General features: G+C 39.0%; 1 protein-coding gene across 8 annotated transcripts in view; it reads right to left on the bottom strand.

The window, feature by feature from the left end:
- CCNH (cyclin H) overlaps positions 1-16,002 on the bottom strand; it is a 33,221-nt gene extending 17,219 nt beyond the window's left edge. For 6 of the 8 annotated variants that reach the window (XM_023750088.1, XM_023750098.1, XM_023750093.1 and 3 more), the window contains exons 1-6: positions 15,743-16,002; positions 13,733-13,836; positions 12,823-12,945; positions 10,135-10,208; positions 8,685-8,895; positions 4,435-4,598 (exon numbers count right to left, since the gene is read on the bottom strand). In XM_023750088.1, the coding sequence (XP_023605856.1) occupies positions 4,435-4,598; positions 8,685-8,895; positions 10,135-10,208; positions 12,823-12,945; positions 13,733-13,836; positions 15,743-15,767 (701 nt within the window). In that variant the 5' untranslated portion in view covers positions 15,768-16,002. The remainder of the gene's footprint in view (positions 1-4,434; positions 4,599-8,684; positions 8,896-10,134; positions 10,209-12,822; positions 12,946-13,732; positions 13,837-15,742) is intronic. The other 2 variants (XM_023750090.1, XM_014449106.2) reach the window with 2 other exon arrangements.
- Between the last annotated feature and the right edge of the window lie 1,467 nt (positions 16,003-17,469).

Here is a 17,469-nt window from a genome sequence, read left to right as displayed (position 1 = left end):
AAGGAGCCCAAATTCAGGGTGCGTCACCCAAGAACTGCCCTCTCGCAATCCAGGACCCCTCGGGGGATGTTGGAAAGCCGGTTTCAGCCCAATCCTTGCAGGCCAGGCCAAGGGACACCACCAGTGCACGAATCCATGCACTAGGCCTCTATCTATTTGTAAAAGCCAAGATATGAAAGCAACTTACGTGTCCATCAATAGATGAATGAATAAAGAAGTGGTGCATTTATACAGGGTGGGGCAAAAGTAGGTTACAGTTGTTCATATGTAAAAAAAAATAATACAAGAATACACTCTGTTTTGCATACCCACCACTGTAAACCTACTTTTGCCTCACCTTGTACAATGAAAGATGACTCAGCCATAAAAAAGAATGAAATCTCGCCATCTGCCACAACAAAGATGTACCTAGAGAGTATTGTGCTGAGTGAATTAAGTCTGATAAAGACGAATGCCATATTATTTCACCTATATGTGGAATCTAAAAAAGTAAGCAAACAAGCAGAATAGAAACAGATTCATAGATGCAGAGAATATTTTGATAGTTGCCAAATGGGAGGGGAGTTGGGGGCTAGATGAAAAAGATAATGGGATTAAAACATACAAATTGGTAGTTAAAGAACAGTTATGGGGATGTTACTTATACCATAGGGACTATAATCAATAATAATGTAATAACTATGTATAGTGTCATATGGGTACTAGTTTATTAGGTGATCACTTTGTAAGTTACATAAATGTCTATTTACTAGGTTATACATCTGAAACTAATAGGACACATACTAATGAGGCCACTCTGACCACACTAGGAGATGTAACAGATAAACTTAATACACAGAAAGACACATGGAGGTAGCCAAAATGAGACAGAAACAAGTCTCAGATGAAATAATGAGATAAAACTTTAAAAAAAAGAACTAAATGAAATGGAGCAAGCAATCTACCAGATACAGAATTCAAAACACTGGTTATAAGGATGCTCAATAAACTTAGGAGAACAGATGAAGTCAGTGAGAACACACAAAAAGAGAAACCATTAAATAAACAGTCAGAAATTTAGAATATAATAACTGAAATGAAGAATACATTAGATAGAATCAACAGCATATTAGATAAAGCAAATAATCAAATCAGTGATTTGGAATACTAGGCAGCAAAAAATACCCAATCGAAACAGCAAAAAGAAAAAAGAATAAAAAATGTGAGGATAGTTTAAGGTACTTGTGGGATAAGATTAAACATTCACTACTTGCATCATAGGGGTACCAGAAGAAGAGTAAGAGTATGGGACCGAGAAAATATATATGTATATATATATGTATATATATCTCCATCCCTTGCCAATGTTGGAGCACCTCAATATGTAAAGCAAATATTGATGGACAAAAAGGAGAGATCAACAGTAACACAGTAATAGTAGGGGACTTTAACACACTATTGATATAAATAGACTGATTATCCAGGCAGAAAATCGACAAGGAAACAGTGGCCTTAAATGAAACATTAGACCAGATGCATGTAATTGATATTTTTAGAACAGTTCACCAGAAAGCTTCACAGGTGAATTTTAACACACATTCTAAGAATTAACACCAATTCTTCTCAAATCATTCCAAAAAAAATGAAGAGGAGGGAAGGGTCCCAAGCTCATTGTGTGAAGCCAATATTAATTACCTTGAACCCAGAACCAGACAAAGACATTATAAAAAAAGAAAATTAAATTTTAAAAAGAAAGAAAAAAAATTATAGGTCAAAATCCTTAATGAACATAGATTCAAAAATCCTGAACAAAATATTAGCAAACTAAATTTAGCAATACATTTAATAAATCATAAACCATAATCCATTGGGACTTATTCTTGGGATGCAAAGTTGGTTCCATATCCACAATCAATTAATGTAATACACCACATAAACAAAATGAAGGATAAAAATCATATCAATAGATGCAGAAAAAGCATTTGACAAAAGCCACCATCCATTTATGATAAAAACTCTCAGCAAAGTGGGAATAGAGGGAACATATGTTAATATAATAAATGTCATACATGACACATCCACAGCTGACATCATACTCAAGGTGAAAAGCTAAAAATGTTTTCCTTAAGATCAGGAACAAGACATCCTTCCATTTTTATTCAACATAGTATTGGAAGTTCTAGCCACAGCAATCAGACAAGAAAAAGAAATAAAAGGCATACAAATTGGAAAGGAAGAAGTAAAGCTGTCACTATTTGCAGCTGACTTGCTACAACAAGAACCTTAAAGCTTTCCCCAAAAAACTACTAGGACTAATAAATGAATTCAGTAAAACAGCAGGATACAAAATTACTGTTCAGAAATCATTTGCATTTTTAAACATCAATAACAAACTATCAGAGAAGTTAAGGAAAGAATTCCAACTGCATGAGGGGGAAAAAAAAAGAAATGCACTTAACCAAGGAGTTAAAAGACCTGTACTAGTACTTAGAAAATTACAAGACAATGAAAAGACAAATAAATGGAAGCAAATACCATGTTCAAAGATAGAAATAATGAACATCGTTTAACTGTCCATACTACCCAAAGCAATTTATAGAATGAATGCAATCCTTATCAAAATACCAGTGGCAATTTTCACAGAATTAGTACAAATGATTCTAAAATTTATATGGAACCACAAAAGACCCCAAATAGCCAAGCAATCTTGATAAAAAACTACAAAGTTAGATGTATCATGCTGCCTGATATCAAACTATACTACAAGGCTATAGTAATAAAAACAATGTGTAGATCAATAAAATAAAATAGAGAGTACAGTCTAGAAATAAGCCCACGCCTATATAGACAAAGGAGACAAGAATATACAATGGGGTAAAAGACAGTCTCTTCAATAAATTGTGTTGGGAAAACTGGACAGATACATGCAAAAGAAAATAAAACCAGACCACTTTCTTAGACCATATAGAAAAATAAACTCAAAATGGTTAAAGACTAAACATAAGAACTGAAACCATAAAACTCCTAGATAAAAACATTGGCAATAAACTTTTGTACATCGCTCTTAGTAAGTCTCCTCAGGCAAGGGAAACAAAATAAAATATAAACAAATGGGACTACTGCAAACTAAAAAGGTTTTGCACAGAAAAGGAACACATAAAAAAATTCTGTATCGCTAAGAAAAATTTCACCACTGAAAAATATGCATGTACTCTCTATATGATACATAAACACATTAATCAAACATTTGATTATCTGAATTCTAGAAAGAGGCTTTCTTCCCTTAGAGACTGAAAGCCTCACACCTGAACTCCACTGATATCAATTATTTGCATGAATATCTTTTTTAATTAAGTCAAGGATTTATATATTATTATTACATTCCTAAAGTATAGTACAGTTTAGGCAATCAGTAAAGGTTTGCTTAAGTAATTAGACAGATGTATAAATCACTTTGGGATTAAATGTATATATTTATATACAGTTGGCAAGCTTTATTTGTAGAGAAGAGGCATACCATAAATTAAGCAAAATGCAAGCCTACAAATCCTTATCTTGGGTTTGTTTTGAAATTAAAAGTAACCTGGTGTATATACTATGATGTCCGGGGCAGTATTCTGTAATTAGTAATATTAATATTTCACAAGAAAATATATTCCCATTAAATGAAAGACTAAATCAACGTCTGCTCATGTCTGCTGCCCCATATCAATGGATTTTGAAATTACGGATGAGGGATGACATGTAGAACACCTTCCTCAGCTATTTCAAGGATTAAAATAAATCAGAACTTCAAAGATCTTAAAAAAATTTAATATAAAAGTTTAAAAAGTTGAGTTTGCTGCCAGACTGTGCTGGAGTTATAAATACAAATAATACAGGAATAATAATGCTTAATTAATCTGTACTGAAGATATTTTTATAAGAATCAAGTGAATTCAATTTATGTAAAGTGCTTATCATAGAACCTGGTTCTCATTGTGCATTTATGTATTAAGTACTACTATTTACAACTGAATTGCAATTCATTTGGACATTCTTTAAAGTACTATTCATTCAATAAATCTTTACTAAATTCCATATGCCACACATGCTTTATAGCAGGAGAATAATGATAAATCAAGGCAGACATATTTTGGCACTCATGTTGATCACTACTTCACAAAACTTTTAAATTTGCCATATACTGATAGCTGTTATCAGTCTTTTGAAGATCAACCTGATTTACTTCTACTTTAGTCACAAACGAATCCACTTAGCTCAAAAATATCATACTCAATTTTTAAAGATTTCCTTAAAAAGTGATTTCATTTCTTCCCTCAGCTGCCCTAACCCTTCCAGCCATAGGAGATATAAAGGACTATATTCACAAAATGAACCTTACTTAAAAACTCAGATTCCAGTAGAGAATAAACTAAGTGACTGAATGATCTAAGTTAAAACACAAATTAATACCTTTCCATGGTAATTCCTGCTCTGGAAGCACTGGATAAAATGGCAGTCAGGGCGATTTGAGAAGGTGTGTATAAAAGGTAAGCATCCGTCAGCGCAACTCTATTAAGAAAGTCATCTGCTGTTTTCCTCAAAATCTCTGGATTCTCCAACATGGGATAGCGGGTCTAGAAAGAAAGTTTGCAAATGTTATTACTTATGAGGGTTTAATGAAGTGACAGTTCAAAATATTTATATTAATCAGAAATTAACACAAGATGCTTTTATAAAACTTTTTTCTATACTCTAGTAACAACAATCTTTCCATTATTTTGTACTCCACATTAGAATGTACTGAAAGTGCAGTTGTTAAGTAAGAAATATATGCTTTAAAATAATATAGCTCAAGTTCCCAGCATAGTACTTGGCTATTCTGATTTATGTTAATCCCTCTTTTTGTCCTTTTCCACAAAAGGAAGTATGGGAAAGAGGCTCTTAGAAATTCCACTGGGTCTGAAGTTGACCCAAGAAATACATACTTCCCAGGTAATCCAGGTGATTCAGATGTAAGACAATATTTAGGAACCAAAGCACCACCTCATTTTGATTTGAAATTCCTCTACTTAACGTTTACTTTTGGAAAGAAGCAAAAGGAAATAAATCTTGGTTTAATTACAGAATTATTTTTAGAATATGCCTAAGAAATATGGAAGTTCCCATATTTCCTGACAATTCTTACCCTTTAACATGAGCCCTAAAGCTTTGGATTTACTGTAGATACCCACAATCAGCTCCAAAAGCAGTAAGAAATCTTTTCCATAATCTGAAAAAAAATTCAGATATAGCCTTGGCCTGTTTTGTTCAGTAGTTAGAGGTCGGTCCTTGGACTGAAGGGTCACGGGTTCAATTCTGGTCAAGGGCACATACCTCAGTTGCAGGGTCCATCCCCGGCCCTGGGTCAGGGTGCATGTGCAAGGCAACCAATCGATGTGGCTCTCTCACATCAATGTTTCTCTCTCTCTGTCTCTCCCCCTTCCTTCAACTCTAAAAATCAATGGAAAAAAAATCCTCAGGTGAGGATTCTCTCTCTCACACACACACACACACACACACACACACACACACACACACAATCTGATACAATTGCGTAGTCACTCCCAGGTGTAGTCATTATCCCAAAATGCCTAACCTCTGACATTCCACTTTTCCCAATAGATTTGCTCAATTATTTCACAGCTATTCTTTGTCTTCCTCCTTAGAACTTTTGGTCTCTATCTCTCTACTTGTTTCTACTCACCCGTGTTTTCTGGTCCTTATTTCCCTCCTGATTTCTCTGCACCATATGTTGCCAACACATTGCTGGCAGAAGTTCAACAAGTGAATTCAACAAACCTCCTGTTTTGCAATCATACCTAGATTTCTGGTGCTGCTAGAGAAAACAATACAACTAAGAGGTCTGGTATTATTATTATAAACTAGAGGCCTGGTACATGAATTCGTGCACAGGTCGGGTCCCTCGGCCTGGCCAACGATTGGGCCAATCAGGGCCGGATTGGGCCAATCAGGGCTGTGTCACGGGAAGTTGGCTGGCCAGGGGGATGGACCATGGGAGTTTGGCTGTGGGAGCGCAGAGACCACCAGGGGGCAGCTCCAGCATTGAGTGTCTGCCCCCTGGTGGTCAGTGCGTGTCATAGCTACCGGCCAGTCATCTGGTCATAACGGTCACTTAGGCTTTTTATAAATATAGATTTAGGTTCCCTTATCTTAGCAAGGCTCTCAACACTGCCTACCTATAATGTCCCATAGAAAACATGTTCTATTTTTCAGTGTCTATGTTACACATTCTCCATCTCTCTCAATGTTTTTACTAATTCTCAGAAACTCTATCACTCATAGAAAATGATATCTGCTCTTAACAAAGAAACTGTGTCCTGCACCACTAAATTTCCAGGCATAACACTGTTTTCCTCTTCCCTGCCTTAAAAGAGCGACTGTTCCAAGGCCAATCCTGTACCTTGCTTTGAAACCCACGGCAGTCCCTTCTACCTTACTCCAAAGAGAAACTTGAGCTACAGATTTTCCACCTTTCCGTTTAAGCTTTCTCTCATTACCAGCTCCCCACATCAGTTTCTTCCACAAAACAAAACTCAACAGAAAGCCGTCCCTTTCCTCTCTTTCTAGCAGTTCCCTCATCTTCTCAATAACTCCATCTTCTTTTTCCACTTCAAAGACAAGCTGTCTAATCCAATTTACATATAACTGTTTGCTCACTTATTTATTCCCCAAATGACTCCAATCTGCTTTCACCCTGCATACGCCACAGAGACTACTTTCACCCAGATCACTTTTCTGGCACTAAATCCAGCAAGCGTTAACCATCTACTTTTACTCTGCCTAAATTCTGAGTTGCTCAAATTCATCTTCTAAACGTTTTCTACTTCCTTTCACTTTTCTAGAAAGTCCTACCTCGCTGGGTATTTTTCAGTCTTCTTACTAGATTCTTATATTTCTCTACCTACCCTTTATATGATCCTCATTTAAATTTTCCACTTTCAGTTTTCCTGGGGCAATGATGCCCGAGTCTAGCCATTGTCTCTTACCTCCAGATACAAATGACTACCCACCTGGATGTGTTGCAGCCAATGGAAATTCAGCAGGTTTCAAACCAATTTCATCAACCCCCGGATCCCTCTGCAGAACCCCCACTCCCCCGGGGGGTGGGGGTCCTCACTCTCTTTATGTAATTAAACCTCAAGGTCTACTGATTCTGTTTACTATCTCTGAAGTCCATTAAGCTCTCTGTACCCCCTACTGCTACATGAGTCAAACTAACAGCATAGTAACTGGTATCCTTTCATCCATTCTAATACATTCTCCTCATTACCATGACACATACAGATGTGCAATAAGTATATGATGCACACTGATGCATGAATTTGAAAACATGATGTGTTTAAAGGAGTAAACTTAATTTGACCTTCTCCAGACTTAACCTTTCACTGGCTTACCCCTGCTCTATTCAAAACCTTTAACATCACTTCCAGTCTTGGCTCCACCTTCCACTCAGGCAGCACTCTGTGGCAGTCTTCCCCTCTATCTCTAAGCTGTTTAGGTTCTTTAGTGCACCATGGTTCTTGAATCTGGGCCTTCGACTGCAGAAGTCCTACTGGGATGCTCTTTCACCGCCAAATTTCTACTCATGCTATGAACTTCATTTTCCCCCACCACTGCTTTTCAAGAAAGTGGAGGGAGGGGAGGGCGGTGAAACATCAATGTGAGAGAGACACAAGGACTGGTTGCCTCCACACACTCCTCTACCAGGGGTGGGGAGCAAACCCACAACCCAGGTACATGCCCTTGAACAGGAATTGAACCGGAGACCCTTCAGTGCATGGACTGATGCTCTAACCATTGAGAAACACTAGCCAGAGCTGACCTTTATTTTTATTTACTTTTTTTGAACTTCACTTTAAAATGACACTTTCTCAGAACTACCTTCCCTTCCTCTCAATCTGCTATCTCCTTCAAACGTATCCTGTATTTTCCTCTCTGTAACACTGAGCACAATGAATATATGATTATTTTTCCCATTAGATTATAAGGCGTATAAATGTTGAGGCTGTTCTTGGCTTCATCATCGAGGACGATGTTTGGCATATAGAAGGTACCCAAATTTCACCTTTAAAATGAGATTAATGAACCAGTTTCTGATTCATGTTTGACTTTATGCTGACTATCCAAGTCCTTTTTCAGGGTCAAAACAAAAAAACAAAACGTAAGGCGTTTTTATCGATATTTATTTACTTACATTTTTTACGCCTATACTTTGATTCCAGTTCACAATGTACTAAAACTAGAAGTCACTTAACAATTTTCTAGTTTAAAATTAAGAATTTTTTTTAAGGTTCTTTAAATAAGATCTATGACAGTATACTTCAGAGTTACAAGAGTGATCTTAAGTTTTAAAAGCATTACTCTAAATTCACAATGTTCTTTCTTATGACCCCTGAGTCAGTATTTGCAGATCTACTGAATCAGAAGCTCTGGAACTGCAGCCCCATAAGGAGTTAACAAGCCCTCCAGGTGATTCCTGATGTACACTGAAGTTTGAGAACTACTGCCATGGAGGTCCAGGCCATGCTCACTTTTTAGCTGAGCCCATATTTTAACAATTAAGATAATTAAAAGTTATGATAGAATTTTGGATTCTTTTGCTTATAGAACGATAGCAAAGGAGTACACTCTACTAGTTTACTTTTTACCAAAAAGATTACCTTTAAATCAATGAGAAAGCCTTCAAATGGTCTATAAGGATTGTGGACAATAAGGTGGAAATTAAGTTGCTGTATAAGAAGCAGTTCATATTCCAAAATCTGTTCAAGTGCCTTCTCCTGTCCAAGAGGGCTCTCCCGCAGATTTCCAACAAATTGTAGACTAGATACATTGAATTCATCCACTTTGCAGGCCAAAAATGCACACGTGAGCCTAGAGGAAAATATAAGAAATATGATGAGGGATCTTAAATTCAGAATAGAATGCAAATCTAAATTACCCTTTACTAGAAAGTAATTTTCTCTCGCACACATATAACCAGGGATATGTATATACTTTGAAAAATATGTAAATATTTTATTCCTAAAACTACATTCTAAAATTGACTAATATTCACAAGTGACTATAGCAGGCATTATAGGATATATAATATATATGTATATACATATATATGTATATATGTACTATATATATATATATGGAGAGAGAGAGAGAGAGAGAGAGAGAGAGAGAGAGAGAGAAATAGTTTTGTTAAAAGTTTTAAATCCATAGGAAACTATAAAATTAGGTTGAACTGTGCAGTACTGCCACAGCATTCAACCATTACTGACATATTGGCAGTTTCATATAGTTCAACCTAAATATCTGGAAGAACAAAGTAATTGAGGAATAGGAGTACTTTGTATCATGAAATACAGATGGAAGAGAAAAATATACAATAGCACACACATATATATACCATATGAATATGGGATAAAAGATAGGTTAAAGAGCTACCTTTGTGGAAGGCTTATCAGTGGAAGTCTCCAAGGGTATTTAAATAGGGAATTATTAACTTCCGAACAAACCAACCAATAATAAAATCACCACAAAAATCAAGATTGGAAGTAACAAGGGCTTGATCTAGATTGGTAGAAATGGGAAAAAGGAGAAAAAAAACAAACAGGGACAATGCAATTGACAGAAAGCTCTTTGATGAGTCTCATACTATTTTCAATTTTACCTTTAATGATAAGCATAGTGCTCAGCAGAGCTCAGAAACACAAAGACCTTTGTTCAATTTAAATTAATCCTATATGGACCTATAAGACTTGTAAACTAACTGGATGTAGAAAGACAGGAGTTACCACTAATGATTCTCACTCAGCAACTAGGAGAAGAAAGGTACCACTAACAGAAAGGGGTATTAGGGAAGCTAGCTTGGAAAACACACACAATTTGAATCTGGACAAGTTAAAGTTCAGATGCCATCAGTATTACAGGGAAGTGTTACAGATATATAAGAAGTATGCTTAGGGATCTTTAGTTCAGAATAGAATGCAAGTCTAAATTACCCTTTACTAGGAAGTAATTTTCACACATTCACACACACACACACACACACACACACTCTCAAGTGGTATAAAGGTCTTCTTAAATAAAAATCAATAAATTAGACAGACTTATACTCACATTATTATCCGGGGGTGATATTCCATTACTGAGTTATTGAGATAAAAACGCTTGAAATACATACAAGCTGTACCCTAAGGTTAAAAAAATATATATTATCAGAATCTATTCACACATACATTATATGTTAAATTTAGTTAAAAAAAATTATTTGCCGAAAGTTTCTTTGAAAACATGTATTTGCAAAGAACTATGCACCCCTATCTTCATTGCAGCATAGTCATAGTGGCCAAGACATGGAAACAACCAGTGTCCTTCAATAGGATTGGCTAAAGAAGATACAGTACAGATATACTATGAAATACTAGTTAGCCATAAGAAAAGATGAAATACTGCCATTGCAACAACATGGATGGACCTTGAGAATATTATACTAAGCGAAATCAGTCAGAAAAAGCTAAGAACCATATGATTTCACTCATATGTGGGATATAAAACTGAAACTCATAGACACAAACAGTAGGGTAGTTACCCGAAGAAAGGGAGGGTCAAACGGTAACAGAAGATGATTTGACTATGGGTGGTAGGCACACAATGCAATATACAGATCATGTATCATAGAAATGTATCACTTAAAAACCTACGTGATTTTATTAACCAATGTCACCTCAATAAATTTACGTTAAAAATTTTTTTTAAGTTATTCATACAAAATATCAAACCTTAATTCTTCTTTAATCAAAATAACTGTGATGAAATGTTACAGAAACACCACAGCCAAGACCCTTTGTTGTCCTTTACCACCCACCCTGGGTTATCCTTCCTATGGTTATTGGCTTATTAAAAAAATGTTGTGATTATTTTAGAATTCAGATTAATAAAAGTGGCCCAATTTAGAAAAATTTAAGGAAGAAAATGATGTTCACAGGTTAACCAGTCAATGTAAAAATATTAAGTATAACACAGTTGGGGCAATAAGCCTTCTCTCTAAATTTACTCCAGGTCTGTGATATTAACCATGGTTGCTGCTACCAAACCAAACAGTAGAAGCAGCACCTACTGTTTACTGACTGCAAGCATGTGCCAGGCTCTGTGCCACACACAAAACTACCATCTTGTTTAAACCATACAACAGCCGATGAAACATTGCTATCTTCACTCTACGGAGAAGAAAACTGAGAGTATCAATGAGTTAACTGACTTGGTCAAGGTCACACATCTTAATAAGGGACAGGGCTGGATTCAACAAAGACTTGCCAGCACTTTTAACCACTATGTCATATGGCTAGAACCAATGAAATAAACATTTATCTATTTCATGATAGAAAAAAGGAGTATTTCCTTTTATATATTTTATGTGAAACAAAAAACAAAATTCTTAGTCAATTATAAATAAGCATCTATATATATAAAAGCCAAGCGACCATCAGACGGGTCACTATGACATGCACTGCAGCTGGCCAACCAGCCCAATTGGGGGCGGCCCCTCCTCCCGGCGAGGCCAGATCAGGGGCGGGGCCAGCTGGCCAACTGCCCACGACCGGCCCTGTCCCCAACCAGCCCTCATGGAGGCGGGCGAACTGGACCCCACTCATGCAAGAATTTGTGCACCAGGGCTCTAGTGTTGTATAAAGACAAGTTCCACAAAGTTGTTCATTCAAGGACTCAGTTTCTTCAGCTGAAAAGATCACTTAAACCTACTACTTCATGCTAAAATTCTCTTATCAGAAAAGAACTAAATCTAGAGATAGAAGCTAAACAAGTATATCTAAAATTCTTCCTGAATCTTTGATCTTTCCGGTGAAGGTCTAGTAAACTAAGAAGATACTACAAATACTTTTAGACTTAGTATGTTCAATAAAGTTCAATTTTTTCAACTATAAAAATGGAGATTATTTCCTAGGGGGTTATTCCATACTGTGTCCTAAGATATTCACTTGTATGACTTCAAAACTTAAGACTTATAATTAAGATACTTTCATATTTGATCTTCATGACAAATCTGTGAAATATGGAAAAAATATTTTATACGCCTCCCTCTTTTTTCTGTATCTTTCAGCTTTTTCATCTCAGCTTATCTTCTATAAAAAAATAATACACAAAATAGGAACAATCCAGGGACAGTGTATTTAATCCATATAGCCAAAAAATTCTAACTACCTGTTTCTCCTCACCACTGCCCCATCACAGTAAGCACACACCTACACACAAATGGGGTCCTCAGAATCATATATCTGAAACATCGTAAGACAATTTTTCACCCAAAGAAAATCTCCAGCTTCTATAAATCAGGTTTAAACATTCCTTATGGCATGAGCTTCAGCTAGGGATCTTTTGATTAAAAATATGAGTAACTGCATTATTTCAAACATATTTCTGTGTGTGATACAGATGAAGAAGCACTAATCTATGTTCTGGTCCTAGTTCTACTAAGGACCTGGAGGGAAAATAATTTAATTTTTTCTTTCTTTATAAAGTGAGGATGTCATGGCTTATCATACATCTAGAAGACCTCAGAATTCTTCTATGAAATTAGACTTGAAACATAAGATATAATATAGAAATTCATAATTTAAGGCAGTTATTAAAAATATATAATGTGACAAAAACTTAAATACATAAATTATATATTTATATAACTAAGCTGCATTCCTGAATGAAGTGGATACAGGATTGAGCTATAAATTTAGAAGAGTTCATATTTCAGAAGTCAGCCAAAGGACATACTTCATCACTAACATAACTTACCACCACAGACCTCGGCATTGCTGGCTTAAACACTGAACAAAATTCCAATAATCTTTTCTCATAGTATTTGCAGAGTGTCATTTCTTCATGAGGCTCAAGAAAGACTGGATCATTGGGAAGAACCTTTAGATCAAAAGTTACAACAAAAGTTCAGTAAATTAAATGATCTTAAAATATTTTTCCCTGTCCAGATTAGTTTATATCTCCAGCCAAAGGGAAATAAACTACATCTCATTTTCTCTTTATAGAATTGTTAAATATTACATAAAATAGCGTTAGGAAAATATTTAATTAACTAAAACTATACCATCATTTCACCATTTCTCAGAGTGTCAGCTGGACATTGCTTCATTAAGGTATAAGCAATCCTGATGGTGTGTGTGCATATGCTCACAGGTAAGTGAAATAAAAAAGAAGATATAGCCATAACCGGTTTGGCTCAGTGGATAGAGCATTGGCCTGCGGACTGAAAGGTCCCAGGTTCAATTCCGGTCAAGGGCATGTACCTTGGTTGTGGGCACATACCCAGTAGGAGGTGTGCAGAAGGCAGCTGATCAATGTTTCTCTCTCATCGATGTTTCTCTCTCTCTCTCTCTCCCTTCCTCTCTGTAAAAAATCAATAAAAAATATATATAAAAAAAAGAAGATATACACTGTTAATAGCTGGAAAGTTTTCAAGACCCCTTTCTCAGTCACACAGGTTGAGATAAAAATCAACAAGTATCTCAAGGATGATTCTGACTCTGAAAACATTACCTCTCATCCATCTTTGTAAACTCTCTACAGGATACACTTGATGGTTAGCAAATACAACTTTACAACAAATATCCATTAGTTGCTGTTACTGGTTTAATTACAACTACCAAAATAAAAGATATATTGAAGTCCTAACTTCCCAGTACAGGCATACCTCGGAGATATTGCGGGTTCCGTTCCAGACCACCGCAATAAAGCAAACAGTAATCTTTTTACAGGTGGAGGGTCTTGCCTTCAGTTTGTAAAAAAACAAAACATCTGTGAAGCACAATAAGTGACACTCAATAAACTGAGGTATGCCTGTACCTCAGAATGTGACCTTATTTAGAAACTAGAGGCCCGGCGCACCGTGGGCGGGAACGGGTCCCTAGGCTTGGCCTGCGATCAGGGCCATCTTCCCCACAGCCGGCCCCACCCCTGCCACCACCCACCCCTGGTTCCCCGTTCGCCATCGGGTGATCAGTGCCTGATGGCCAGGGGAAGGGACCGAGAGGTTGGCTGTTCCTGCCCGCTCGCCGGCCCTGGCCCCGCAGGGGATGGCCATCAGGCGATCGGAGCCTGCCGGCCGGGGAAAGAGACCAAGAGGTGGTCAGTGTGCCTCATAGTGACTGGTCGAGCGGTCATTCTGCTGTTAGGGTCAATTTTCACATTACTCTTTTATTATAATAGGATAGTCTCTTCAGGTGTAATTAGTTAAGGGAAGATCATACTGGAGTAGGATGGCTCCTAATTCAATATGACTGTTACCCTTAACATGTGCGGACACAGGCACAGAGAGAACACTATGCCAAGATGAAGGTGGAGGTTGGTGTTATGCTTCCACAAGCAAAAGGACCTGAGGTTACCAGAAGCTGGAAGAGGAAAAGAAGAATCTTCTAGAAGCTGCAGAGAACACCAATGGACCAACCCCTTGATCTCAGACTTCTAGCCTCCAGACTGTGAAACAATACATTTCTCTTGTTTTAAGGCACCCGGTTTGCGGTTAAAAAAAAAAAAAATTCTTTAATGGCAGCCCTAGGAAACTAACACAGGCCCTAATTTTATAGACAGCATGTAATTGTGGTTTAGGGCAGGAATGCTGGGACTAAATCCTTTGGGTTCCAACCCCGGCTCTGCCACTTACTCGCAACATAGCCTAGAGAAGCTATTCAACCTCCCTGTCCCCGAGTTTCCTCAGCTGTAAGGGCAGGAAAATAACAGCACCCACCTCAGGGGACTGAAAGAGCTCATACTTGCCAAGTGCTTAGAACAGAGCCTAGCAAACAGCATCGTGCATACTAAGGACGGCTTTGAGCAGCACAAACTTAAAGCGGTAAGAAATACGTGACCGAGGTAAAAAAAAAAAAAAAAAAAAGTACAGTATCTCAGTTCCAGGCCTGAGACGTCGAATACTTGCTGGAGGGGGGCTTTGTGCTCGCGAGGGAAGATGACACATTAGAGTGACGGGGAGCTAATAACAGGAAGGAGTTGGCTGGCAGGCCACCATCCTCCATCAATCGGTTTGTGCTCCCGGCCTCCTGTCTCCCGGCCTCCAACCTGCCCCCGCCAATCCATTCACCACCGGGACGCTAGAGGGCTTATTCTAATACAGAACTTGATCAAGTTAATTTGCCATTGAAAACCTTTCACAAGTTCTCAATCCCTTCATCGTCAGGTTCAAACTCCTTATTTCCGCTTACGAATCGCCCACCGTCCCCAGCCTTTCCTGCACAAACGCTTAGCTTCCGCCGCACACGACCTGCCTGGGGCGTTTCAGGAGCCCGCCCGCCCGCCCGCCCGCCCGGCAGCTCCCGGCTTCCCACTTTTCACCTGGGGCTCTGGCCGCCTGGGATGGCCTGGCCCCGTCTTCCCTGCATCCGTTACCGGGGAAAGCCTTCCTCGGCACCCCGGCGTGGCCAGGGAGCGGCCCTAGTCCCGCACAGTCTCCTCTTGGCCATGCTACCGGTTACTCGTCCGCCGCTCCCCCACGGGAACGGCGCTGTCCGTCGCTGGACCCACAGCACCTGCCAAGGTGCTCGCCTGCTTACTCAATAGATAACCGCGCGCCGCGCAGTCAGGAGAGGGGAGGTGTGCAGCGAGCCCCCGGGGAGGAGAGGCGGGGGCCCCGCGGCTGTTCAGGAGTTTAGAGGCCAGGAGAGCAGCCGGCGGCCGTCCGAGTCCTCACCTTCCCGTTCGCCACCGCCTTGCATTTGAACTTGCGGTTGGCGTCGGCCCGCAGTCGCGCCAGCTGCTCCTCGCTGGCGAAAGTCCAGTGCCGCTTCTGGCTACTGTTGTGGTACATTCTCAGCTGTCAGGGCAGGAAAATAACTTCACTTTTCCAGGCCCAGGAAGTGTGGAGGAAAGGACCCCAAAAGCCACGACGAGCCGGTGGGAAGCACCTAACCCGGGACAGCTGAAGGCGTCTGGCTGGCCGGCGCGGGGGCACTGACGTCACGATCATGTGATCACTCTGTCCGCACTCGCGCTTCCGGTGCGGAGTAGAACGTCTCTTGCGTGGTCTGGCCACCGCCTGCTACGTAAGTGGGCGGAGCCTATGGCTGTGCCCCTCCTTTCGGTGAGCCCCGGCACTGGCTCCGCCCCTCTCCTGCAAAACTTAAAGGAGAAGCGACAGGCGGGGTGTCCGAAGGAATACAAATTGAGCATATGGAGAGGCTAACATAAAAAATTCACAGAGGGTAACCAGAAGTGGGGAGAGGACCCGGGAGGGTGTCATCTTTTAAATAGGCCACACGGGAAGGTGACTTAGAGCAAAGACTTGAAAGAGTTTGGGAATTCGCCCTATCGTCAGGTGGGAGTGATGTTGGGGCAGATAGAACAGTCGAGGTTCCGAGGAAGTGCCTGGGGCACTGCCAAAAAGCTCTGCCCGGAGATTCTGGAACGCGGTTGGAAGACTCGAAGCAGAGCTGTTTTTTACTCTTCTGCCACTAATGTGGCCCATCCTTTTCTGGGCCTTTTCCCTTCCCTCTCTGTTGGATTGGATTGGATTTTGCCAATCCTCTATTTCCATCTCTTAAAGCCAGTTTTAGGGTTTTCTTGAGATTCCCATCTTTATTATTGCCCCAAGGAAATCTTACAATAAGCTATCTGTTAATACTTAGGAGATTTACAATTTATTTTTGTTACTACTACTTTCAGAATTGCATTTGAGATACAAAATTTACATTGATTTCAAAAGACTTTGTTTTAGTGTCTGTCCATTTAGGCACACTCTTCTGTGCATCATACATCAGGTGAGAAAGAGATTTACCTACAGCAAATCATTTTTAAACGCAACAACAAATAAAAAACAGATAAAGGTGATGAGACACAAAGAGTTGAGATGTTGCCGAAACCGGTTTGGCTCAGTGGATAGAGCGTCGGCCTGCGGACTGAAAGGTCCCAGGTTCGATTCCGGTCAAGGGCATGTACCTGGGTTGCGGACACATCCCCAGTGGGAGATGTGCAGGAGGCAGCTGATCGATGTTTCTAACTCTCTATCCCTCTCCCTTCCTCTCTGTAAGAAATCAATAAAATATATTTAAAAAAAAAGAAAAAAAAAGAGTTGAGATGTTGAAAAGGCCACACAATTAAAAAGAGGTGGCAGAATATTTCTAACTGCTTTTTATTAAAAAAAAGTTTTTAGAGGCTTAATAAAGGAATAATTTTTCTTTTTTTTTTGTTTCATTTAGGTGGGTGCAGTTAAGGGTAGAGTTTGCCAAAGTTATTTGAATTCAAATAACTTATACCATTTGTAGTTTATAACTTTGGAGATCCAGACACTCCTTGAACATGTGTCCATACTTGGACTAGTACAGTGATGGCGAACCTTTTGAGCTCGGCGTGTCAGCATTTTGAAAAACCCTAACTTAACTCCGGTGCCGTGTCACATATAGAAATTTTTTGATATTTGCA

The sequence above is a fragment of the Myotis lucifugus genome, unplaced genomic scaffold, assembly GCF_000147115.1.
Source record: "Myotis lucifugus unplaced genomic scaffold, Myoluc2.0 scaffold_0, whole genome shotgun sequence".
NCBI lineage: Eukaryota > Metazoa > Chordata > Mammalia > Chiroptera > Vespertilionidae > Myotis > Myotis lucifugus.
Note: the sequence above shows the minus strand (reverse complement) of the source record. Positions and strands in the feature narration are given on the sequence as shown.